The sequence below is a fragment of the Neoarius graeffei genome, chromosome 25 (genome assembly GCF_027579695.1).
Source record: "Neoarius graeffei isolate fNeoGra1 chromosome 25, fNeoGra1.pri, whole genome shotgun sequence".
NCBI classification, from domain to species: domain Eukaryota; kingdom Metazoa; phylum Chordata; class Actinopteri; order Siluriformes; family Ariidae; genus Neoarius; species Neoarius graeffei.
The window spans coordinates 41,761,098-41,785,778 of NC_083593.1; the positions used below are offsets into that span (position 1 = coordinate 41,761,098).

The 24,681-nt window shown below is 38.1% G+C and overlaps 3 protein-coding genes across 9 annotated transcripts; 1 reads left to right on the top strand and 2 right to left on the bottom strand.

Moving 5' to 3' along the window:
* The first annotated feature begins 341 nt into the window (after positions 1-341).
* si:ch73-234b20.5 (uncharacterized protein LOC449923 homolog) lies at positions 342-6,303 on the top strand. The gene is made up of 3 exons (XM_060909023.1): positions 342-515; positions 4,657-4,818; positions 5,490-6,303. The coding sequence occupies exons 1-3, from the start codon at positions 513-515 to the stop codon at positions 5,631-5,633; spliced, it is 309 nt and encodes a 102-aa protein (XP_060765006.1). The 5' UTR covers positions 342-512; the 3' UTR covers positions 5,634-6,303.
* Positions 6,299-18,862, bottom strand: hnrnpd (heterogeneous nuclear ribonucleoprotein D). Of its 5 annotated transcripts, none has more exons than XR_009651562.1 (8): positions 18,491-18,862; positions 15,008-15,176; positions 13,392-13,553; positions 11,147-11,278; positions 10,848-10,941; positions 8,717-8,869; positions 7,501-8,039; positions 6,299-6,777 (listed from the first exon to the last, which is right to left on the bottom strand). XR_009651562.1 is itself a non-coding variant. In XM_060909021.1 (8 exons), exons 1-7 carry the CDS (start codon positions 18,643-18,645, stop codon positions 7,972-7,974), a joined length of 933 nt encoding a protein of 310 aa, XP_060765004.1. In that variant the 5' UTR covers positions 18,646-18,862; the 3' UTR covers positions 6,299-6,777; positions 7,936-7,971. The 5 variants fall into 5 exon arrangements, 4 of the variants coding, with proteins under 4 accessions (XP_060765004.1, XP_060765003.1, XP_060765002.1 ...); XM_060909021.1 differs by having other exon boundaries at positions 7,936-8,039; XM_060909020.1 differs by having other exon boundaries at positions 6,299-7,602; positions 7,936-8,039.
* Positions 18,863-19,893: 1,031 nt separating this feature from the next.
* hnrnpdl (heterogeneous nuclear ribonucleoprotein D-like) lies at positions 19,894-24,500 on the bottom strand. 3 transcript variants are annotated; one of them, XR_009651606.1, is made up of 9 exons: positions 24,273-24,500; positions 22,831-22,999; positions 22,305-22,466; positions 22,071-22,202; positions 21,877-21,976; positions 21,608-21,772; positions 21,409-21,506; positions 20,900-21,003; positions 19,894-20,195 (listed from the first exon to the last, which is right to left on the bottom strand). XR_009651606.1 is itself a non-coding variant. In XM_060909720.1 (8 exons), the coding sequence occupies exons 1-7, from the start codon at positions 24,362-24,364 to the stop codon at positions 21,436-21,438; spliced, it is 891 nt and encodes a 296-aa protein (XP_060765703.1). In that variant the 5' UTR covers positions 24,365-24,500; the 3' UTR covers positions 19,894-21,003; positions 21,409-21,435. The 3 variants fall into 3 exon arrangements, 2 of the variants coding, with proteins under 2 accessions (XP_060765703.1, XP_060765704.1); XM_060909720.1 differs by having other exon boundaries at positions 19,894-21,003; XM_060909721.1 differs by lacking the exon at positions 20,900-21,003 and having other exon boundaries at positions 24,273-24,499.
* Between the last annotated feature and the right edge of the window lie 181 nt (positions 24,501-24,681).

The window sequence follows — 24,681 nt, forward strand, 5'->3', positions numbered from 1 at the left end:
AGAAATTATTTTATTTATAGTTGACAGGGTTCTTTGCATGGATTATGCTGCAGTGTTGCACCATATTCTCCAATTTAATAGTCCTTGACAAGTGGCAGGTTAGAAGACCATGTTCTTTAATTACTTTCCACTTCTTTATTACCTTTGTTAATCGTCCTCTGATAAGGACAGTGGCCTTTGCCTGGTCATGTGAGTACATTATATGCTTCATCAGGTGCTTGACAAACTAGGTCTGGTCTGAATGATTGACTTGAAGCCAGTAGGCAGTTCACAGTTATCTGGCAGTTGTTAATGTACACGCAGACTGGGAGGGGTGGCCTTGTGTGCAAATGAGGTCTGAAGGCTTCCTGCTTGTTTGCTCAGACTTATGTTGTAGCTCGCAGCTGCCCAGTATACAATCTGTATCCTGAAGCTGTTAAGCAATGGTGGAGAGTTTATTATAAAACAAAGTTGGTGGTGTTAAGACCTTTTGAGCACAGAACGTTTGAATTGGCATCTGACAAAGTACGAATATGGTAAGTGAAATTGTTTCCTTATTCTGTTTGCTTTGTGGTTGTGCATTTATTTGCTTAAGGTTAAAACCAACCTGTTGATGGAACAAGTTTTTAAAGATATCTCTATACGATAACAGCAGATGTGTTAAAAAACAGAAGTATGAACACAAAAAAGGTTACAAAAAGAATTTACACTGGGCATATAAAAAGCTGTAAAGTGCACGAAAGTCGATGCCACCACTCTTTGAATAAACAGAGGAAGTTCATGGTCCACTCAGGAGGGAAGTGAAGGCAAAATTTCAGCAAGATGTCAGCTAAAAAAGTCACAGCTTGCAAAACAACGACAATTTGCTGACAGTTCTGAGGCATATTGCACATTATTTTTTATTACTGCTATGTGAACTAACCCATACAAAAAAGAAGTTTATCCAAGTGTGCTTCTACGTCGTCATACGTCTTTAAACTAAAAATAAGTGCGTATGGTTTCAATTTACTTTGTATTTACTTATCAGAGATACAGTACACTTAATAAAGTTATACATAAGTATACTTGGCTTATACTGAAAAGTAGATAGAAAAGTCTAAGTATACTTAAACTTTTGATCAAGATGTACTTAACAAAAGTGCAATAAAGTATTAAAATATTTGTGCCTTATGTTTAAGTGTACTTGCCCTGTAGGTGTGCTTATCCTTTTGATAGTAGCCTATAAAATACTTCTTTTTCACACATACTGGCTTCTTTGTGATATACGACAGCATGTTTTAAATACTGTACATGTACCATAAGTTTGTGGTCAGCTCTGGGGTAGAATAGCTTAAGAGTAAACAGTGTTGGAACTTAAACTTATCTTTTATGTACATCGTGTTATTAACTAGATTTATATATCCAGTAGTATATTTCCAGTATGCTACAAAGTATACTTTTGTAAACTAAAAAGTGGACTAGAAGTATAAAACAAGTAAACTCATAGTATATTTCCAGTAGACTATGAAGTATGCTTTTGTAAACTAAAGAGTGGAATACAAGTATAGAACTAGTAAACTATTAGTATATAAGTTTACTTGTGGTATACTTGCAGTACAAAATAAAAAATACTAGTTGTATATTCAAAGTTTACTTCTCTTAGACTTAAAGTATACTTTTTATAAACTAAAAATGGGCCAATGTAGTCCCAAAAAGTATTAGATTAGTTTACTTACAAGTATACTGTAAGTACATTGATATCAGTATATTTGGTACACAAAAGTATACTTAAGGAAATATAGTTTATTTAAGTATACTTAATAAAATTAACTTGAAGTATACTTCTTTTTGATAAGGAAATGTTAAATTGTCTGCAACTTATACAGTGGTGCTTGAAAGTTTGTGAACCCTTTAGAATTTTCTGTATTTCTGCATAAATATGACCTAAAACATCATCAGGTTTTCACACAAGTCCTAAAAGTAGATAAAGAGAACCCAGTTAACAAATGAGACAAAAATATTATACTTGGTCATTTATTTATTGAAGAAAATGATCCAATATTACATGAGTAGCAAAAGTATGTGAACCTTTGCTTTCAGTATCTGGTGTGACCCCCTTGTGCAGCAATAACTGCAACTAAACATGCAGGTAACTGTTGATCAGTCCTGCACACCGGCTTGGAGGAATTTTAGCCCATTCCTCCGTACAGAACAGCTTCAACTCTGGGATGTTAGTGGGTTTCCTCACATGAACTGCTCGTTTCAGGTCCTTCCACAACATTTCGATTGGATTAAGGTCAGGACTTTGACTTGGCCATTCCAAAACATTAACTTTATTCTTCTTTAACCATTCTTTGGTAGAACAACTTGTGTGCTTAGGGTCGTTGTCTTGCTGCATGACCCACCTTCTCTTGAGATTCAGTTCATGGACAGATGTCCTGATATTTTCCTTTAGAATTCGCTGGTATAATTCAGAATTCATTGTTCCATCAATGATGGCAAGCTGTCCTGGCCCAGATGCAGCAAAACAGGCCCAACCCATGATACTACCACCATCATGTTTCACAGATGGGATAAGGTTCTTATGCTGGAATGCAGTGTTTTCCTTTCCCCAAACATAACAATTCTCATTTAAACCAAAAAGTTCTATTTTGGTCTCAGCCATACACAAAACATTTTTCCAATAGGCTTCTGGCTTGTCCATGTGATCTTTAGCAAACTGCAGACGAGCAGCAATGTTCTTTTTGGAGAGCAGTGGCTTTCTCCTTGCAACCCTGCCATGCACACCATTGTTGTTCAGTGTTCTCCTGATGGTGGACTCATGAACATTAGCCAATGTGAGAGAGGCCTTCAGTTGCTTAGAAGTTACTCTGGGGTCCTTTGTGACCTCGCCCACTATGGAGCACTTGCATGTGACGTCACAGCCGATCCAGATTGTAACAAACGCCATCTTATTGGTCAAACGCCATATTTCCGCATTCTACTTCTACTTCTGGTTCTACTTCTGCTTCTACTTCTTCTTCTGGAAAACCCTACTATATACAATTCTACTACAACGGCTGCGGCTACAAGCTCTCCCTACCTGTGCACGTTTTTTATGTTTTTTATGCGTATTTTTGCGTGTTGTTCGTCTGTACCGGACTTCAATATCCACTACAACCATATGGACTTACTGGACATTGGTTTCCAGCAGAAAACGACGGTTTGTAGCGATTTCCATCGCATGCACAACATTCTGGACGAGATAGCGAGACCAGCGGGGTCTCTGTGGATTGTTATCGGAAGCAAAGCGAAGGAGGCGGTGTCGGGAGCGGAAGCAAAAGCGAGGCTGCAGGCAGAGCCGGCCTGTTGACTAAGCTCAGAAAACAGCCACTCAAATCTCCACTGCTAAGCCTCTACCTCTCCAACGCCAGATCCATGGTAAACAAGACGGACAATTTGGAATTACAGCTGGAATTACCTTATTCTATTCTATAATCGGCTGGTCAGTGCTATACTCAATACTTAAGTGACTTACCCGTCCAATGAGGATTGTTATTTTCTTGTTTACAAGATGCCACATCTGAGTCGCTGACAAATCCTGAATTTCTGTAAAGATAACTGTCCAGAGATTTATAAGCATGCAGTGCTTCACCACTGAACAGCGAGGGAAAGTTAATGAGGTAATTATACACGTCTGGGTATTCCACCTCTGGCAGTTCCATATCCACTGACACGGTCGTAAAAACTACGTCCGGTAATCGATAAGGGTCACTAATCTGTAGATTGTTTATTTTAGACATATATCTAGTTATCTGTTCATTAGAAAAATGAGCCGTGTAGTCCGTCAGTTGAAATTGATCCATTCTGTACACGAGTGCAGCAATATTCAGCTGTGTTTTTTACCGACAAGATGGCGGCTGTTAACTTTCCGGTCACGTGACTGCAAGATCTCTATTGCACGCCTTGCTCGTGGAGTAATCTTTGTTGGTCGACCACTCCTGGGGAGGGTAACAATGGTCTTGAATTTCCTCCATTTGTACAAAATCTGTCTGACTGTGGATTGGTGGAGTCCAAACTCTTTAGAGATGGTTTTGTAACCTTTTCCAGCCTGATGAGCATCAACAACGCTTTTTCTGAGCTCCTCAGAAATCTCCTTTGTTTGTGCCATGATACACTTCCACAAACGTGTTGTGAAGATCAGACTTTGATAGATCCCTGTTCTTTAAATAAAACAGGGTGCCCACTCACACCTGATTGTCATCCCATTGATTGAAAACACCTGACTCTAATTTCACCTTCAAATGAACTGCTAATCCTAGAGGTTCACATACTTTTGCCACTCACAGATATGTAATATTGGATCATTTTCCTCAATAAATAAATGACCAAGTATAATATTTTTGTCTCATTTGTTTAACTGGGTTCTCTTTATCTACTTTTAGGACTTGTGTGAAAATCTGATGTTGTTTTAGGTCATATTTATGCAGAAATATTGAAAATTCTAAAGGGTTCACAAACTTTCAAGCACCACTGTAAAACACATTATATGCTAATGCTAATTGATGTAAAAAGATATAAATAATAAGTATTTACTGTATAATGTAATATTTCCCATTACAAGGATGTATATTAGCGGTAAGTGAAGATTAATTGAAACTTCACCTTGATATTAACTATCACTGTTTATTCATTTATTTTTTTGGATTCTCTCTATAGGCTGAGCACAATGCACAACCTCAAGGCTCCGGTAAGATTAATCAACTGCAGGATCAGGTCAATGATGTCAAAGTTATCCTCAAAGACAACATAAACAAAGTGATGGAGAGGGGAGAGAGGCTCGATGACCTAATCGGGAAAACCGATGATCTGCAGGCCAGTGTAAGTTATTAATTGATTTTGACTATATTGGAAGACATCAATAATGTATCTTTAATTATTCTATCCACTTTCACTGGATATGAGCAAACGCGTGCTCCGATTGGCTACTCTAGTACTAGGCTATCAGCTCATATACCATGAGTAGAGAAAAACAAAATGGCGGAGTGTGTTGCTGAACCAACCGAGGACGAAATAAAAACTAGTCGAAAACAAAACCCCTCAAAAATACAAAAAAAGCACAACAAAATATGGAATAAAAGTATTTGATGATAAGAATCTTTTTTTTTTCATTTTTCAAGCATTATTATAGCATTTCTCACAAATTGTTACTGTCGTTTCACTGGTTTGTTTACATTCTAAGCGGAAATGATTTTGTCGGGTGTTTTGTACAAAGTTTTTATTTATCGAATTTGCAAAAAATAAGAATAAAAATGGTCCGTTTCTCAAAATCCAGTGAATGTGGAGATAATAAAAAGTTATTCCACTCAATCTCATCGTACGTGGCTTATAGCCACCTCGATGCTGCACGCCTCATCGGCCATCAGCTCACGTACAACTCGATTTCGTGGAATAACTTAATTATTCTTTAAAAATCTCAATTATTTTAGTAGGTTACCTCCATTATCTTCACTTACACCATTTTCTTCTTTAATGCATGCACTCTCAACCAGGCCGACTCATTTCAAAGGACTTCTGCACGGGTTTCCAGAAAGTACTGGTGGAAAAACACCAAAATGATGATTATAATCGGAGTGGTTGTGTTCATCATTGTTTTGCTCATCGTTCTTTTGGCAACCGGAGTCATTCCTTCATAAAAACAGTCACTTCTTTCCTGTTTTTGTATTAAATGTAATTACATGGAAATTAGATTATCACCTATATTTATGCTGTTTTTGTCTCTTAACTGTACTTTGGAAGAGAACACATTCAATGAAATGTCATGTAAATATAACGCAGAAAAGTTGACTGAGTGAAAATGTATATCATCAGATAAATGGTACATTGAACCACTGAAGTTGTGAGGGTTGATTAGCTTGAAATTATCAATCAACATTTCATTCTTAAGAGTTTACAAGACTGAGTAACACTAGTTTAATTCCAGCCTCCTCTAGACCTTTCAAACCGTACAGTGGCTGTAGTTTATATGGAAAATGAGTAAACAAATCCATTTCTGTGAAGGGTAAAGGTAGAGAAGGAAGTATGTTTATGATTGTGTTTTCGTATATTGGACTCCACGTAGCCTATTTATGGTCCAACCTTTGTTTTGGATGTTCGAAGTTATGGTGTTGGTTTGTATTTCAGAGCATTTCATTAATTATGAAGGTTTTCTTTTCTCTATCTTATCATACACTGGACAGCCTAGACAAAATGAAGTGTACAACCGTACTTGTTTGCTCACATGATATGCCAATTAGCATGTAAATATGAAATATTGTACAGAACGGACTGCCCGTAATAAAGAGAGACTCTCTGGCATGCATTGAATTCAGAAATTATACATTTTATTTCATTCATAGGATCACTAAATGGTTTAAATGATTTTGTAGCAAAACACTCCTAAGCTTTAAAACAATCTTACTGGCACTTCTACTCATCAATTTTAACTAATAAATACTACTGAAATTTAGAAATTAACTCATGACCTAGGAGCACAATGTCTGCAAATAATGGACTAACAAACTCTGCTAACATAATCTAGCATGTTAACACAAAACAAGAAATTATTTTGACTGGAGAAAGCACGTTATACTGGCTCTGAGGGCAGGTTAAATGTTGATCAGAATATCGCCCTTCATCAGGCAGCTTATAAAGACAAAGCATACTGTACATGGCCAGTAGCTGTAGTTAAAGTGAAGGATTTTTTTTATTTTTGTCATTGTCATTAATACTCCTTAATAAACATCTGCCTCGACTCAAAAGATGTTTGCTTCAGATGTTACCTTCCAAAAATATCTCCACCTGAAAGACAGAAAATAACAATATTAATTAATTTCATAAACAAAAAGGAGGTAGGCATCTTGTTTCTCGTGGAAAAAAAAAAAAAAAAGCCTCGACTTAATTTACACTAAAATGCAATAATCTAAAAATACTTGTTAAAAATTCCATAATATAAAAATCCCAAAATACATTAAACTTATGTAATAAATTTAAGCCCAGACACAAATATGAAGCCTTTAATTATTTGAAAATTCACAATAATAACATTTCATGAAAATTTCTTAAAAAAGAGAATTTGTTAGATGAAATTCCACCGCTGTCATTAAAAACACACAATACAAATATGAAAATTAAGCAATTCTCCAACGTAGTGGTGTCCAAGTACAAACCAGGTTTTAGCTCATGGACTACTGGCTATTACTGCTACACGAGCTATAAATAAAGAAAAGCAAGCATTACAGGTAAGATTAAAAGTGCATATATTATTAAACACTGGAAATTCCAGAGAAGGCTGTATCCTTTGAAAAGTAAACAGTTATTTTTTCAGAGTTGTCGTATTTAACCATTACCTGTAAAAAATGACATTACGCAATTACAGAAATATATTATATTACATAAAACAAATGCCATGAATTTTAAACAGAATGTAAAAAAGGCAAGGATAAAAGCTTGGTGTATCCGTTATGTGTTTTCTGGGTTTTTTGTTTTTTGACAATTCATATACAGGATGTTGGAAGACCATACCAAATGGGAGCATTCGAGAGCGTACGCCTCTCGTACCCTGTCCGCATTGAGCGGGCCTGAGAGAATCGGGAAGTCAGCTCATGGCCTGCAAGGAAGTCCCCGCTGGCAGGTACAAACAAGGTCAGAGTTAGGAGACAACATTCTTCTTTTGTGCGTTTTCGTTGCAAATCCTTATTTTCTCGTACCCATTTAGCAGTACTGTACCTGTTAACTTTTTTACTGTTACAAAAAGGCAAGAAACAGCCAAAAGCCAGCTGTTACATTATTGCCAAAAGACTGAAGTCTCTATGTTAACCACTACAGTAAAGCACTCCAGGGTGCTGTGAAAAACTTTAAAGAAAAACAAAAATTAAGCAAAATACATTACATATGATGGTTAATGTAGCATAAGTTAATGGCTAAGGATGGCTTGGGTTAAGTAATGCAACTGCATACCTGTATGTATGTTTTGGAGTTTATGCTTGTAGTATGCTAGTATGGCTTGTAACTGTTTTGATGGCCACCTCGCCTTGGAGATTTGCCGTAACCACTCTGCTGGTCTGCAGGTTGAGCAGAGAACATAGGAGGAAGAAAACAGTGGCTATTAAATGTATACGAACATGTCAGGATGATAATAGCTTACAGCCAAAACTTAAAAACATTCTACTTCATGTATGATGTAGATCCAACATACCAACATACCATCTGAATTGTACTTTATTAATCCAGTTTAAATTAGCCAATTATCTAGAAAATAACTTGTAATTAATATGTTAATTGCATTAGATACTTACGTTACACTGTATTTCAAATATAAGGTTTTCTGCAAATATTGGAGGAGACAAAAAATTTTTGGAGTAAACTGGATGAATTTTTTAAAATAGTTTATTTTCTTCTAAAAGTGGCCATTGGCTGGTGGTCATTTCTCCACTGACCTACAGATGTACATTTTAAACTCTTGTTGAAGGCTCTCAAGGCACTTGTGACAAATGAGTTGTAAAGGTAAGACATCCCTTTCCCATTCCACATAGCACCACATCTCATACAATAAATATCTACATTATATCTTAGGTTAAAGCAAAGACAGACAAAAACAAAAACACGAATGAGCTAAACAGCTATGCTTAAAGCTTAGATTATTTAGTGTACAGTTTTCGTTATATCAGTATCAAAAAAAATCTTTCATACATTATTTTCTTAGAGTTTTTGCAGCGTTTTCACAAACAGCATTACATACTGCTGTAGTCACCATATCCGTAGTAGTTGTAACCCGAGTAATCATAGCCCCCGTATCCACCATAGCCTTGATTGTTGTAGCCATAGTTTCCGTAATTTCCATATCCTTGATTCCAGTAGTTTCCGTACCCCTGGTTCCAATTTTGATTCGGCCCTGAAATGGAAAGCCCAAAAATGTCATCATATCGCAGACAAGATGCACAGATACTTAAACAATAATGAAAATAACTATTGTTATGGTAAGAAATTCTGCAATCTGGGGTCAGTGCAGTTGTGCATTAAAGCAAAAATGAACTTGTAGCTAAAATTTTAGGGCACACTGTACGTGGTGTAAATATCACCCATGCCATGACCTAATGGCTAAAGAAGCAGCTTTGGGACCAAAAGGTTGCTGGTTCGATTCCCTGGACCAGCAGAAATGGCTGAAGTGCCCTTGAGCAAGGCATCTTACCCCCAACTGCTCCTCAGGCTCTGGGTACGCTGTACATCACTCTGGACAAGAGCGCCTGCTAAATGCCTGTAATGTAATATCACTCTATGCTCCCTGGGCTTTCGACTCGCCGCTTGGTGCACACAGTGCTGTAGAGGTGTGTTTGTCTACAACCAGGTTTACAAAACAAACCTTCAAATCACGAAAGTGATTTAATTTCCGTTACCTACCAAAACAGATGGGAAAGTCAACCAAAGCAAACATGTGTTTTGAATTATTCACTACGCAAGAGCACAGACAGCATGGACGTCTTCTGCCAGGCGGCATTTCTCTTATTATTAACTTTACAATATGAGAAATCATACGCTACAGAGATTCTACATAGTGCTCGAAATAACTTCGTGTGCATGATTTACTGGCAGGAATGCATGACAGCTGAAACTACTTCAGCAGACTCATTAACAAGTCTTTGTCCCCCAAGTCAAGACTAATAAGTGCTACATGGCTGAAGCAGGGACTTTTCAGTGCTATTCACCGCAATATGAGTCAGGTTCTCACAGCTCACAGTGACTACGTTTACATGCACATCCAAATCGAGCTGCTGTCGGTAATCGAGCTGAAGGTCCCAGCAGGGTGCCAGAGAAATCCAATCGTACATGCACACAATGAAATCGGGCTATTGTGTGAGGTGCATTGTGCACCCGAGCCACAGGTGGCGCTACACGCCCCATCGTGTTGGTACACTTCCGGTTGTCGTCATGAAGAAGAGCTATTCAAGAGTGTAAACAAAGTTATCAGTTCCGTGTTCTCCATTGCGCGTTTTTCTCCCGTCCATGAATTTTAATATATTCAACTCCTTAAGCTGAATGAGCATGAACTCTGTCTCCTCATTGCTCCAGAAGTGCACGTTTCTGCTTGCCTGTGGCAGTGGGGGCGTGGTCAAGCGCCGGTCTGTGACAGGAGGGAGGAGCCAGGGAAGGTGAGTGGCAGAATCACTACACCTGACGGTAATTAACCTGTGTTTGTGTGTCTTCCCAGTAACCGCGCCCTATTTAAGGAGGCAGAGGGAGAGCAGAGGGGAAAGCTCATCCCGGGACTAGAACACAGCGCGCGCGTGTGTGTTTCTCTCAAGAATAAAAGTAGGCTGTTAAACTGAAAAGTCTGACAATAAAAAGCCTATTAGTACCAGAAGCTTTGTCCTGCTGTCCTCTGTGCTCCACCCACACTTCAGAGAGCTCTACATCGCCATTTTCTCTTCTTTGTTTGTTCCTCCTGACCTCTTCTGCTGCTCGCTACTATTGTTGTCATGCCGACCGAGGCTGTTGTGTTTCCCGCTTGTGGTCTCGTCACTCGTCACTTCCGGAAGTAGCTCGACAACTAGCTCGATAGGGTATACATGCACAAAGTAGCTCGGCAGAAATCGCATAAACTAGGTCGTGTAGCTCGATTCCGAGAAATCAAGTTCGGTTCAATTTCAGCCGAATTAAGGTGTATACATGGCATTTTGAACTTCGATTTCAGTCGAGCAACGGCAGAAATTCGATTCTCTCTATGTGCATGTAAACGTAGTGAGTGTTTCTACATACTGAAACGAATAGGTGTAGAAACTTCAGATGCCAACGTCAAATTTAGTGTGCGTGTACTGTTAGTTCAGGGTGCTAGGAAATGCTAATAAAATTGCATCTACATAGACAACACCCACCTCCTCTCCCACGACCCCGAGAGGAGAAGCCACCTCTTCCACCCCACTGTTGCTGCTGATACTGCTCCTTTGACATGGCCACTTTGACTTCACACTGTGTAAAAAGCGAGTGCATACAAGCATTAACGGCTTTATAACATTTCTTAACCTGATTACTGCTCTTTTTCATTAACCTTTTTACCAACTGCAATAAATGCAATGGCATTTCAAAGGTCATTAAGGTTAGGGTTATCAAACGGAACTATAAATTATATAATAATACAAATATGCATGTTATATATAGTGTCATTACGATATACCTTGCTCAGGCCAATGTTATGGTACTTCTTTTCCATGATTTTCTTCACGGGTTCTTCCTCTCCGAAGGTGATGAAACAGAATCCTCGCCTTTTATTTGTTTTGTTCTCCATTGGCAACTCAATAGACTCCACCTGACGACAAAAACATGAATCCTTGCCATCAGTTTAAGAGCAAATATAATTAAAACATTAAGTTACAACCCCGATTCCAAAAAAGTTGGGACAAAGTACAAATTGTAAATAAAACCGGAATGCAATAATTTACAAATCTCAAAAACTGATATTGTATTCACAATAGAACATAGACAACATATCAAATGTCGAAAGTGAGGCATTTTGAAATTTCATGCCAAATATTGGCTCATTTGAAATTTCATGACAGCAACACATCTCAAAAAAGTTGGGACAGGGGCAATAAGAGACTGGAAAAGTTAAAAGGTATAAAAAAGGAGCAGCTGGAGGACCAAATTGCAACTCATTAGGTCAATTGGCAATAGGTCATTAACATGACTGGGTATAAAAAGAGCATCTTGGAGTGGCAGCGGCTCTCAGAAGTAAAGATGGGAAGAGGATCACCAATCCCCCTAATTCTGCGCCGACGAGTAGTGGAGCAATATCAGAAAGGAGTTCGACAGTGTAAAATTGCAAAGAGTTTGAACATATCATCATCTACAGTGCATAATATCATCAAAAGATTCAGAGAATCTGGAAGAATCTCTGTGCGTAAGGGTCAAGGCCGGAAAACCATACTGGGTGCCCGTGATCTTCGGGCCCTTAGACGGCACTGCATCACATACAGGCATGCTTCTGTATTGGAAATCACAAAATGGGCTCAGGAATATTTCCAGAGAACATTAGCTGTGAACACAATTCACCGTGCCATCCGCTGTTGCCAGCTAAAACTCTATAGTTCAAAGAAGAAGCCGTATCTAAACATGATCCAGAAGCGCAGACGTCTTCTCTGGGCCAAGGCTCATTTAAAATGGACTGTGGCAAAGTGGAAAACTGTTCTGTGGTCAGATGAATCAAAATTTGAAGTTCTTTTTGGAAATCAGGGACGCCGTGTCATTTGGACTAAAGAGGAGAAGGACGACCCAAGTTATCATCAGCGCTCGGTTCAGAAGCCTGCATCTCTGATGGTATGGGGTTGCATTAGTGCGTGTGGCATGGGCAGCTTACACATCTGGAAAGACACCATCAATGCTGAAAGGTATATCCAGATTCTAGAGCAACATATGCTCCCATCCAGACGATGTCTCTTTCAGGGACGTCTCTTCATTTTCCAACATGACAATGCCAAACCACATACTGCATCAATTACAGCATCATGGCTGCGTAGAAGAAGGGTCCGGGTACTGAACTGGCCAGCCTGCAGTCCAGATCTTTCACCCATAGAAAACATTTGGTGCATCATAAAACAGAAGATACGACAAGAAAGACCTAAGACAGTTGAGCAACTAGAATCCTACATTAGACAAGAATGGGTTAACATTCCTATCCCTAAACTTGAGCAACTTGTCTCCTCAGTCCCCAGACGTTTACAGACTGTTGTAAAGAGAAAAGGGGATGTCTCACAGTGGTAAACATGGCCTTGTCCCAACTTTTTTGAGATGTGTTGTTGTCATGAAATTTAAAATCACCTAATTTTTCTCTTTAAATGATACATTTTCTCAGTTTAAACATTTGACATGTCATCTATGTTCTATTCTGAATAAAATATGGAATTTTGAAACTTCCACATCATTGTATTCCGTTTTTATTTACAATCTGTACTTTGTCCCAACTTTTTTGGAATCGGGGCTGTAAGTAAGGAATAATGTACAAAGTACTGGTCATTACTGGGAAATAAACTCCAGCAGGGTGATGCAGGACCTCGACGTAAAGCAGATGGGTCTTGAATCACCCTGAAGGTATATTTCACAATAATGACCGTCTTGCTATACACTAACCCGCTTATTACATGGCTACTGACTAAAGAAATTAATAATTTGTCACAAAAGATGGATTTTAAAAATGCTATTGCTTCCGCTAATGACGCGGTCCATGGCAACGGTCTGTTATACAGAAATAACATGTCTTAGAATGCCGTAATTTACCAATCAGAATTGAGTATTCAACAAAGCCATGTAATAAATGTTTAATTCATGTAAAATTAATTTCATATGTAATCTATGTTGAAGACAACAAAAGATTTGTTCTACTGATTAAAAAAATCTATCGGAGTTTGAAGATCATTTTTACACACCTCCCCAAAAGCATGAAAGTACTCTCGGATCTTCTCTTCAGGAGTGTCTGGTGAAATGCCACCAACAAAGATCTTCTTTACAGGTTCCTTGGACTTCATGGCTTTTGCTTTTTTGGGGTCGATCACTTTTCCATTAAGTTTGTGTTCTTTTTGTTGAATAACCTGCAACCAAGAGATGGCACAAAATCATGACTACTTAGTGAGTGCTATCTTACGTGGAGAGGAAACAGGTTCTGCTATAAATAAGAACAATACGCAAATACGTGAATAATAACTAACATAATAGGAAGTATTTAGAACTGGAAAAAAATAAACTATTGAAATACTGGAAATGCCACGACACTGCAGAGGTATTTGGTTCCGCACATTTAAACAGCGTTAGATACAGTGCTTTACTAAATTCTCTAATCTGATTGGTCAGAAGGTGTTATTTAAACATTAACCTGCAGCTCTGACAATAGCGATGGCTGTATCTCAAAGCACAGGTTGTTGTTGTTGTCGTCGTCGTCGTCTTTTTTTTTAATGTACTCATTCAAATATATTATTATTTCTATAGTAATGACTCGTTCAGAAGGACTTGTATCCTGTGACTTGATATTATCTAAGGTTAATAAAAAATGATTTAAAAAACGTGTTGTTATTTAACAAAGAATAACATCTCATTGTTGATATGTTCTGTTCGGAAACATCTCATCTCATTATCTCTAGCTGCTTTATCCTGTTCTACAGAGTTGCAGGCAAGCTGGAGCCTATCCCAGCTGACTACGGGCGAAAGGCGGGGTACACCCTGGACAAGTCTCCAGGCCATCACAGGGCTGACACATAGACACAGACAACCATTCACACTCACATTCACACCTACGGTCAATTTAGAGTCACCAGTTAACCTAACCTGCATGTCTTTGGACTGTGGGGGAAACCGGAGCACCCGGAGGAAACCCACACGGACACGGGGAGAACATGCAAACTCCACACATTAAGGCCCTCGCCGGCCACAAGGCTTGAACCCGGACCTTCTTATTGTGAGGCGACAGCGCTAACCACTACACCACTGTGCCACCCCTGTTCGGAAACATATATTTAACATTTACTCAGGAGTCTCTGATGTCAGCGTTTTTTGTAACGGTTAGTAAGTTTTCCATCATCGGAAAGTCTTCAGGACAACAGCGTTTACGATTTCCAGTTTCTCGGTAACATGGTAAGCTAGGTTTTGTTGTTTAATTGGCTTCAAGTGACACAAAACAAAGAGATGGTGGTGAAGGAATGACTGTTTATAGCTGCTATAATGGAAGCGATAACTGGAACTATAACTTATCTGGTGGATATTCCCCAACAGTAGGTAAACAATAAACTGGTGCAAAGAATGATGTGTTCATTAAGAAATTAAAAATGATAAAACTTGGAAACTGCTCTGGCATAAGACGGATAAAATATTTTGGGGAAAACTATACGAAAAATGATCAACTTTGAGGTGGTAACAGCCACCTGCTCTGTAAAGTTTATTATTTTTTTCATATAACAGCGCCTTCTGTTGTGTTTTATTCCCTACTGATCTGCAATGCAGTGGTTCTCCAGGAGCTGAACAAAAAACAAAAGACCATACTGAAGATCACTACCTTTTCCACACTTTCAGCATCTTTAAACAGTACAAAGCCGAAGCCTCTGGAACGACCAGTCATAGGATCCAGCTTTAAAGTGCAGTCTACAACCTCCCCAAACTTGGCGAAGTAATCTTTTAAGTCCTTCTTCGTAGTGTCCCAGCTCAGGCCTCCAACAAACATTTTCCTGTGGGACAGAAAGATGTGTGTTAAATATGTTAAAATTAAAAGGCCTGTGTGACATCCTGGTGAGGTTATTCTCCTTTACTGCAGTCAAGTAACGTTTGGGGAAAATAAATAATACTTTAGGACTCGTCTTGCCTAGAAATAAGGAAACAATGGAGGGGGCAAAAATTCCTATTTCCATCATTTAGTCAAAAATAAGCTTGTTCTTGTGAGAATTAGAGAGGTTTATATACTATGATATTATATAAATTAATTTGCCCTTATTTATAACCAGCTACAAAAACTGGCCTCAGGAGCATGCTAGCTACTTTGTTAGCAGTTATTTTGTTGTAGTTGTGTGATATCAAGAAAATTACAGTAGTAATCTGTATTTTAAAATAATAATTAAAAAAACAATAGAAAAGGTCTGGCTTATCTTGTAATATCTCGTTGCTTCAACAGTGTGTGAGAAAGGTTAGCTATATAGCTAAGACCTTGCAGTTTTCATTCAAATTTTTTTTCCATTTAGGCATGGTTAACAATGACAGAGTCTGCTTTGTTAAAAACAAGAAAATAAATAAAAAACAACCGGTGTGAACTAGTTAATACTCGTTATATAATTGATATAACTGAGGAAACTCGCCGGCTTTGCCCTTAATATAAATTAATTTGCCCTTATTTATAACCAGCTACAAAAACTGGCCTCAGGAGCATGCTAGCTACTTTGTTAGCAGCTATTTTGTTGTAGTTGTGTGATATCGAGAAAATTACAGTAGTAATCTGTATTTTAAAATAATAATTAAAAAAAACAATACAAAAGGTCTGGTTTATCTTGTAATATCTCGTTGCTTCAACAGTGTGTGAGAAAGGTTAGCTATATAGCTAAGACCTTGCAGTTTTCATTCAACATTTTTTTCCATTTAGGCATGGTTAACAATGACAGAGTCTGCTTTACTTGTTAAAAAGAAGAAAATAAATAAAAAACAACCGGTGTGAACTAGTTAATACTCGTTATATAATTGATAGAATTGATATAACTGAGATAACTAGCCGGCTTTGCCCTTAATATAAATTAATTTGCCCTTATTTATAACCAGCTACAAAAACTGGCCTCAGGGGCATGCTAGCTACTTTGTTAGCAGCTATTTTGTTGTAGTTGTGTGATATTGAGAAAATTACGGCAGTAATCTGTATTTTAAAATAATAATAATAAACAATTTAAAAAAAACAATACAAAAGGTCTGGCTTATCTTGTAATATCTCGTTGCTTCAACAGTGTGTGAGAAAGGTTAGCTATATAGCTAAGACCTTACAGTTTTCATTCAAATTTTTTTTCCATTTAGGCATGGTTAACAATGACAGAGTCTGCTTTACTTGTTAAAAACAAGAAAATAAATAAAAAACAACCGGTGTGAACTAGTTAATGCTCGTTATATAATTGATATAACTGAGGAAACTCGCCGGCTTTGCCCTTAATATAAATTAATTTGCCCTTATTTATAACCAGCTACAAAAACTGGCCTCAGGGGCATGCTAGCTACTTTGTTAGCAGCTATTTTGTTGTAGTTGTGAGATATTGAGAAAATTACAGTAGTAATCTGTATTTTAAAATAATGAAAATAAACAATTTTTAAAAAACAATACAAAAGGTCTGGCTTATCTTGTAATATCTCGTTGCTTCAACAGTGTGTGAGAAAGGTTAGCTATATAGCTAAGACCTTGCAGTTTTCATTCAAATTTTTTTCCATTTAGGCATGGTTAACAATGACAGAGTCTGCTTTACTTGTTAAAAACAAGAAAATAAATAAAAACAACTGGTGTGAACTAGTTAATGCTCGTTATATAATTGATATAACTGAGATAACTAGCCGGCTTTGCCCTTAATATAAATTAATTTGCCCTTATTTATAACCAGCTATAAAAAACTGGCCTCAGGGGCATGCTAGCTACTTTGTTAGCAGCTATTTTGTTGTAGTTGTGCGATACTGAGAAAATTACGACAATAATCTGTATTTTAAAATAATAATAATTAAAAAAAACAATACAAAAGGTCTGGTTTATCTTGTAATATCTCGTTGCTTCAACAGTGTGTGAGAAAGGTTAGCTATATAGCTAAGACCTTGCAGTTTTCATTCAAATTTTTTCCCATTTAGGCATGGTTAACAATGACAGAGTCTGCTTTACTTGTTAAAAACAAGAAAATAAATAAAAACAACTGGTGTGAACTAGTTTATGCTCGTTATATAATTGATAGAATTGATATAACTGAGATAACTAGCCGGCTTTGCCCTTAATATAAATTAATTTGCCCTTATTTATAACCAGCTACAAAAACTGGCCTCGGGCATGCTAGCTACTTTGTTAGCAGCTATTTTGTTGTAGTTGTGTGATATTGAGAAAATTACGGCAGTAATCTGTATTTTAAAATAATAATAATAAACAATTTTTAAAAAAAAACAATACAAAAGGTCTGGTTTATCTTGTAATATCTCGTTGCTTCAACAGTGTGTGAGAAAGGTTAGCTATATAGCTAAGACCTTGCAGTTTTCATTCAAATTTTTTTCCATTTAGGCATGGTTAACAATGACAGAGTCTGCTTTACTTGTTAAAAACAAGAAAATAAATTAAAAACAACCGGTGTGAACTAGTTAATGCTCGTTATATAATTGATATAACTGAGGAAACTCGACGGCTTTGCCCTTAATATAAATTAATTTGCCCTTATTTATAACCAGCTAGAAAAACTGGCCTCAGGAGCATGCTAGCTACTTTGTTAGCAGCTAGTTTGTTGTAGTTGTGTGATATCGAGAAAATTACGGTAGTAATTTGTATTTTAAAATAATAATTAAAAAAAAACACAATACAAAAGGTCTGGCTTATCTTGTAATATCCCGTTGCTACAACAGTGTGTGAGAAAGGTTAGCTATATAAGCTAAGACCTTGCAGTTTTCATTCAACATTTTTTTCCATTTAGGCATGGTTAACAATGACAGTGTCTGCTTTACTTGTTAAAAACAAGAAAATAAATAAAAAACAACCGGTGTGAACTAGTTAATGCTCGTTATATAATTGATAGAATTGATATAACTAGCCGGCTTTGCGTTGCCGGTGGCTAGCAAGAAACGTCATCAACTTGGTAAAGCTTAGCAACAGTGCAAATATACCCAGTAAGAGTTTATTGCTTTTGGTGGATAAATATACGTAAAGAACTTTAAAATAAATTAGTAATAACTTTGCTAGCCACAAACGCTAACTTGAATACTGTTCACCCAATCAGCTAGGATATACTTGGGTCTTTCTGGCTAGGTTTTCGATTCGTAGTGTTTATTTACCCACCCTTCATCTTCCTCATTTTTACTCGCATCAATCTTCGAGCCCTCGCTTTCTCCCGGACCTCCATCACTGACCGCCTGGATCTGTCCTTCCACACTCGCCTCTACGTCTTCCTCCATCTTCATAGTCGGATCTTCTCCGATGAACTGCTCCTCCATTTTTTCTTCCCAGTCTCACTCAGAGTTGATGCTAATGAGTTTCAGAGCTAGAATTACAAGAAAGGCGCAGCTTTCGGTTTCTAAAAAGGATCCTAACGCAGTTTTAAAGCAATTTCTTTCGTCTCCAACTACAAGGAAAAACTATTTGTCTGTCTGTTAGTTTTGTTGACGTATAGCAGCGTTCTGGCACAAAATGGAGGCAGAGGGAGCAAGAGTTCATAAAGCGCCACTAGAATAGCAAATCAGTGCCTCTACTATACAACCTTTTTTCATTTCATTTATTAAAAAGTTATTAGTCGGGTTTGACAATGTAACGAATACAGCTTTACATGTTACTGCATCAAAGTGCACCACTGATATTCTAGTAATAGATCACTGAGGAGAAGGGTACTAAAGTGTACCTTTACTCTTACTGTGGCAGTGCCTTCAAGAGTACAGCTTTATCTACACTTAAAATGCATCCTTTATCTAAAAAAAAATTGCATGGAGCACATCTTTAGAAGTTTACTTAAACCAATCATTCAGTTCAAGGTATCCACATTTCTAGATTAGATTAGATAAAACTTTATTGATCCGGTTCCCTCAGGGAAATTAAGATTCCAGCAGCGTCATTACAGATAAACAGAGAAAACTTCTAGATAAATTAAGTATTTACATATACAAATATAAAAAGAATAAAATATGGGGGCAGGAGAGATGTGCACATTACTGTTAGGCTAGGCTACTGCTCCTTCCCATCCTCTGGCCTCCTGATGGTGTATTTGATTCTAGATCAAATACACCATCAATCCCTGCACTTTATTACTTTTGTCTAAAAGAGATTACAGATCGGGTGGCACGGTGGTGTAGTGGTTAGCGCTGTCGCCTCACAGCAAGAAGGTCCTGGGTTCGAGCCCAGTGGCCGGCGAGGGCCTTTCTGTGCGGAGTTTGCATGTTCTCCCCGTGTCCGGGTGGGGTTCCTCCGGGTGCTCCGGTTTCCCCCACAGTCCAAAGACATGCAGGTTAGGTTGACTGGTGACTCTAAATTGAGCGTAGGTCTGAATGGTTGTCTGTGTCTATGTGTCAGCCCTGTGATGACCTGGCGACTTGTCCAGGGTGTACCCCGGCTTTCGCCCGTAGTCAGCTGGGATAGGCTCCAGCTTGCCTGCGACCCTGTAGAAGGATAAAGCGGCTAGAGATAATGAGATGAGATTACAGATCTTACAAATCCATTAAGTCCTAGATTTAAAAAAACACACCACACAATCATGCTTTTGTACCCCAACTTTATTTTTAATCTCCATTTACTCAAAAATGAAAAAAAAAAAAAAAAAAAGACAAAAAGGACACTTTCCAAATCAGGCTCTACCTACACGTCACAACATTTTTAGGATCTAGTTTAACAAAGCACTGGATAAGAAACTTGGAAACAATATTTACAAGGTCTGGCTGTGAATGTTTTTATCAGAGGACGATGAACCAAAAGTATTTTAAAATCAAGACGTTGTTTGATTAAGAAGAAGAGGGTATCCATGAGCTGCCTCCAGGGTACGAACGCTCAGCCTGCCCACCTACAAGAGACGAGATGAGACGTTAACTATTTCGACAGGGCTAGAATCTCACTGAAAAATGACCACCTCCATGTTTCAGTTTAACTTCGTGAGCTGTTGACTTTAAGCTATTAAGATCACCATTCCAGACTAAAGATCATATGTACAACAAGGTTACTAAAAGCGTGTCTATAGCCAGCAAAACATTTAGCTCCACTGAGCTAGTGGACAATCTCACCAAGTGTCTCATCAAATTTAATGCGATTTCCAAACAGTGACACCTGGATGACGACTTGCATGCTAGCTTTTTATGGCTTCATCAGAATGGCTTACATATGATCTTTATCATCTATGTCTTAAGGAAAAGGACTGAGGTGTACCATTTGAAGTTCTCTATGGACTATGGAAGAAAAAGCAAGCATTATGAGTTTTATGCAATTTATGGGGTGGGAACCATTTTATACAAACAAAAGAAAAAACAAAACAAAAACCCCCAAAACAAATACACTGAAGCTCCAGAACTGAAATACAAGAACACTAAAATAAAAAGGAGAATACAAACAGCAAGGTTAACAAACACTTTTTAGGGCTCACTGTTAAATACCTGTAAAAAATCCATTTTAAAACTTGTTAAACAAAACCTTGATAACTTAAGGGAAAACGAGAGATCTCCTGCTTAACGTTTGCTCTTTAACGCTGGTACAGGAAATTTGAAGAGACCATACCACAGGACAGCGTTTTCTCGTGCATGCCGTGCTCTCTGCCCGCTATGTGCGACGCCCAGAGAATTTCGTGGTCAGGTGACACACGGCCTGCAATGAAGTCCCCACTGGCAGGTACAAACAAGGTATAATAATCAGAATTAGGGAAAGAACGGAAAATCAGGAGAGGTGCCCCTTACTCTGTACCCTTTAGCAGTACTTTACCTGTTAGCATTGCTATCAACTTTATGTTATTTCCTTATGATCACCTGTTAAAAAGCAGGGAGAAAAACGGGAAAATCTACAGAAAAACGATTACGTTTTTCTGAAGAGTTGTTTTTTTTTTTAAAGACATTGCTGGGCAAGCATTAGCAATTAAAGATCTATAGACATATTCTTAAATTTTGATTCAAAATGTGATGCATGAAAATACATGCCAATCTGGGTTTTTTTTTTTAAGATTGTCAGCATTGTCTATTGATCTTTAAAGTTCAAACATAATGACAAATTAAAGTCTTGAATTATAATCTTACCGTAAATTCTGGCAGGTCAAGTCTTTATCAATACGGTTGGTAGTTGTTCTGATGATTTCCACCCTCCCGGGAGACCTTGCCATAGTTGCTCTGTTGACCTGTTGGAATGAAATAAAAAATAAAAATGTAACTGGACTTAAACAGCAGTTTGCTGAAGTTATCAGTGTTTTCTATGTTTAAATTAGGTACTTAGATTTACCACTGTAATCATCATAGCCTTGTCCATATCCATAATTCTGGTAGTTGTAGCCTGTATAGTCATACCCAGAGTAGTCGTTATAGCCCTGGCTGTAGCCATTACCGTACCCTCCATAGTTCTGTCCATAGTAACCGCCATAGCCTTGGTTATAGCCCTGACTTGGTCCTGAACAAAGGACAAGAATGAGACAAAGTTGAGCATTTGCAATGGAAAACTAATAAAATACTAGTTGTGATTTCTTTTAAACAGTAAACCGAACTGAGAAATACCTCCTCTTCCACGACCTCTGAATCCTCCTCTTCCTCCCCGGTCGCTTCTGTTCTGCTGCTGTCTGTAGACCTCTTTGGGCTGGGCAACTTTAATTTCACACTAAAACAATAGGGGAATAAAGAGTGATTTAAATACATGCCAGTCATGAATAATTGTTTTTGCTCAAATTAAAAGCCATTGTAACTCAACACACCTTTCCTGCTCCCACGTTGTGGTATCTATTTTCCAAAAGCTTCGTCACAGGTTCTTCATCCACATATGTTACAAAGCAAAACCCTCGCCTCTCATTTGTGTTGCTGTCCACAGGGAGTTCGATGTTTTCAATCTATATCGAGAGGGGGAAAATGGTTTCTATTTGGTAACAACTGACTTCAGCAACATGGAACAACACGTTTGTGAAACTGAACAAATAATTCATAAAACTTGCATCTCCAAAGGATCCAAAATATTCCCGAATTTGTTCCTCTGTTGTTTCTGGACGAAGACCTCCAACAAAGACTTTTTTGGGAGGCTCCTTCCCCTTTATGGCTTTGGCTCGTTTTGGATCAATCAGTTTACCATCCAGTTTGTGCTCCTTCAGCTCCAGAACCTGAAAACACAGTCATGCATTTTAAAGTGTTAATAATAAAACAACATCTCATTATCTCTCACCGTTTTATCCTGTTCAACAGGGTCGAAGGCAAGCTGGAGCCTATCCCAGCTGACTACGGGCAAAACTTTCAAGAGGAAAAACATACGTACATGGATGGGGCATAAAAGCAAAAATAAAAACTGTAAACCAGTCATACACACATGCTTAATTTACTTCACATGAGCTACAATTAGCACCCCCCCCCCAAAAAGTGTCACTAGATTTTTGACAGACTGCAAATAAATGAATATTATTTAAATTATTGTGAACGATATACAAAATTAGCAGGGACGTTTTGTGTTTGTAAGAAAACTGCACTTACTCTGTCGACACTCTGTGCATCTTTGAAGAGCACGAACCCAAAACCTCTGGATCGGCCAGTAATCGGATCGGTTTTGATGGTACAATCCACCACCTCTCCAAACTTAGACAGGTAGTCTTTCAGGTCTTGCTTGCTGGTGTCCCAGCTCAGACCACCAATAAACATCTTCCTGTTAAAATAAATGATAAATAAATTAAAATAAAATGCATCAGCCATTTTCTGAACTGACCTGCAAATGACATTGATTTGAAAGTTGGACCCAAGTCCCAGTTAAGCTTAATCTTCGATCTTCAGCAGTGGCATCTTACTGAGACACTGGATTTACTGTGATTTAGTCCCCCAGTGTATTCACCCCATCTTCAGGGATCTTGCACGTGGGACTAAAACACCACAGGTGATTTTAGAAGGCATTACAATAATTTCTTAATAGCTTTATACAATTCAGATGATCTTCAGAAGATCAGCAAAAGCCAAAATAACACATAAGTAGGAGAAGTGAAACTTGCATTGTGATTTATTACAAAATATGAGCGGTTTCGATGCATATTGAAGTTCACTCATACAAAACAACATCTTGTCGCACCGAATTAAAACCGGGGGACCAGAACATTCCTAGGACGACGATCGGAATCTTTAGAAATTCTTAGAATTGTATAAAAGTCATTTGAAACGTCTGTTTAGCTAGCATAGCCTTAAACATGCAAACCCTCGATTTGACTTGATTCGGCTAGTCAAGTTTCTTCAACTAGCTACTTTAAAGTTAGCTTACACGAGTCAAATGAAAAACCTAGTCAAAAGCTTCAAGTTCAAACTTTCCTTTAAAAAAAAAAAAAAAGCTCTAGTCTCTTTACATCTAGAATAAATCAACCAATCACAAACACGTTTGATTAACTTTATTCACATTTAAACATGGGGCTAAACCACCAGACACAGCATCGTGCATACAGTACAGCATGAACAGAAGAGATGCTATAAAGTCGAGCTAATCAGACGGGCGGAAACTCACCAGTTAACAACATTAACCGACCAAAAAGCAAAAATTTAACTTGGCTAACAGATTAAATGTAAAAAAGACTTAAAACAGTCAGCTAGCTAGCTAATAAGAACTTCTTATAAATTATCTAGCTAGCGAGTTCACACCAACATCAACATGCACGCCACGTTTGAATTTTCTATAAGCTTAGGTGTTAGGAAACAAAATGCAGATAACTGTTTACGCCTAAAAACGAAATCTGTTTTCCATGAAGCATAATACCATCAAGGTCAAAACGCAATTTTCTACAAACGACCCGCAGCGCCTAAAATAAGCAAAAACACAACAAAACACGGTATCACGTTAACAGCTAAGCTAAGCTAGGCTAGCTTAGCTTACTTAGCAATGCTAGCTCCCTCAGCCCAGCCGCTATGAGGCCTTCCTCGGCCCAGCAGCGCCGCTCACTCACCCGTCATCCTGCTGGTTTTTACTCGCGTTGATTTTAGATCCCTCTGGAATCTCATCCGTGCTGAAATCGGTCTGTTGGTGCTCTACCTGCATTTTTTTTCACGACTGAGTAACCCGGTACAGCTAACTCTCTGGATTAGTGTGACTATTCTATTATCTTGAAAAAGACCCCGACACAACGACAAATACCCTGACCCGTGTGCTAAAATGGCGGCCTGTGACGTAGTCAAAATGGGCGGGAACAAAGGACGGTTCGACATTCAAGTGGGTTGTCTTACTGAAGTGTCGATCGCGAATGAGTCGACTCTTTGAGCCGGCTCTTTTAAGTGAACGTTAGGGCCTCTGCATGCTCTTGCGACAAGGCTTTTGCAGATAGCTTTTCGCAGACAGTTGTAATTTATCGTTGAGCG

What these genes read in the sequence shown, in the direction of transcription:
- si:ch73-234b20.5 (XM_060909023.1), top strand. An exon ending in CCGATGATCTGCAGGCCAGT is followed by an intron (nt 4,819 to 5,489) that starts GTAAGTTATTAA and finishes ACTCTCAACCAG; the next exon opens with GCCGACTCATTTCAAAGGAC.
- hnrnpd (XM_060909021.1), bottom strand. Translation starts at nt 18,645, where the DNA reads ATGGAGGAGCAGTTCATCGGAGAAGATCCGACTATGAAGATGGAGGAA. An exon ending in AAAAATGAGGAAGATGAAGG is followed by an intron (nt 15,177 to 18,490) that starts GTGGGTAAATAA and finishes TCTGTCCCACAG; the next exon opens with GAAAATGTTTGTTGGAGGCC. An exon ending in ACTTTCATGCTTTTGGGGAG is followed by an intron (nt 11,279 to 13,391) that starts GTGTGTAAAAAT and finishes TTTTGTCGTCAG; the next exon opens with GTGGAGTCTATTGAGTTGCC.
- hnrnpdl (XM_060909720.1), bottom strand. Translation starts at nt 24,364, where the DNA reads ATGCAGGTAGAGCACCAACAGACCGATTTCAGCACGGATGAGATTCCA. An exon ending in AAAAACCAGCAGGATGACGG is followed by an intron (nt 23,000 to 24,272) that starts GTGAGTGAGCGG and finishes TTATTTTAACAG; the next exon opens with GAAGATGTTTATTGGTGGTC. An exon ending in ACAACGTGGGAGCAGGAAAG is followed by an intron (nt 21,977 to 22,070) that starts GTGTGTTGAGTT and finishes CTATTGTTTTAG; the next exon opens with TGTGAAATTAAAGTTGCCCA.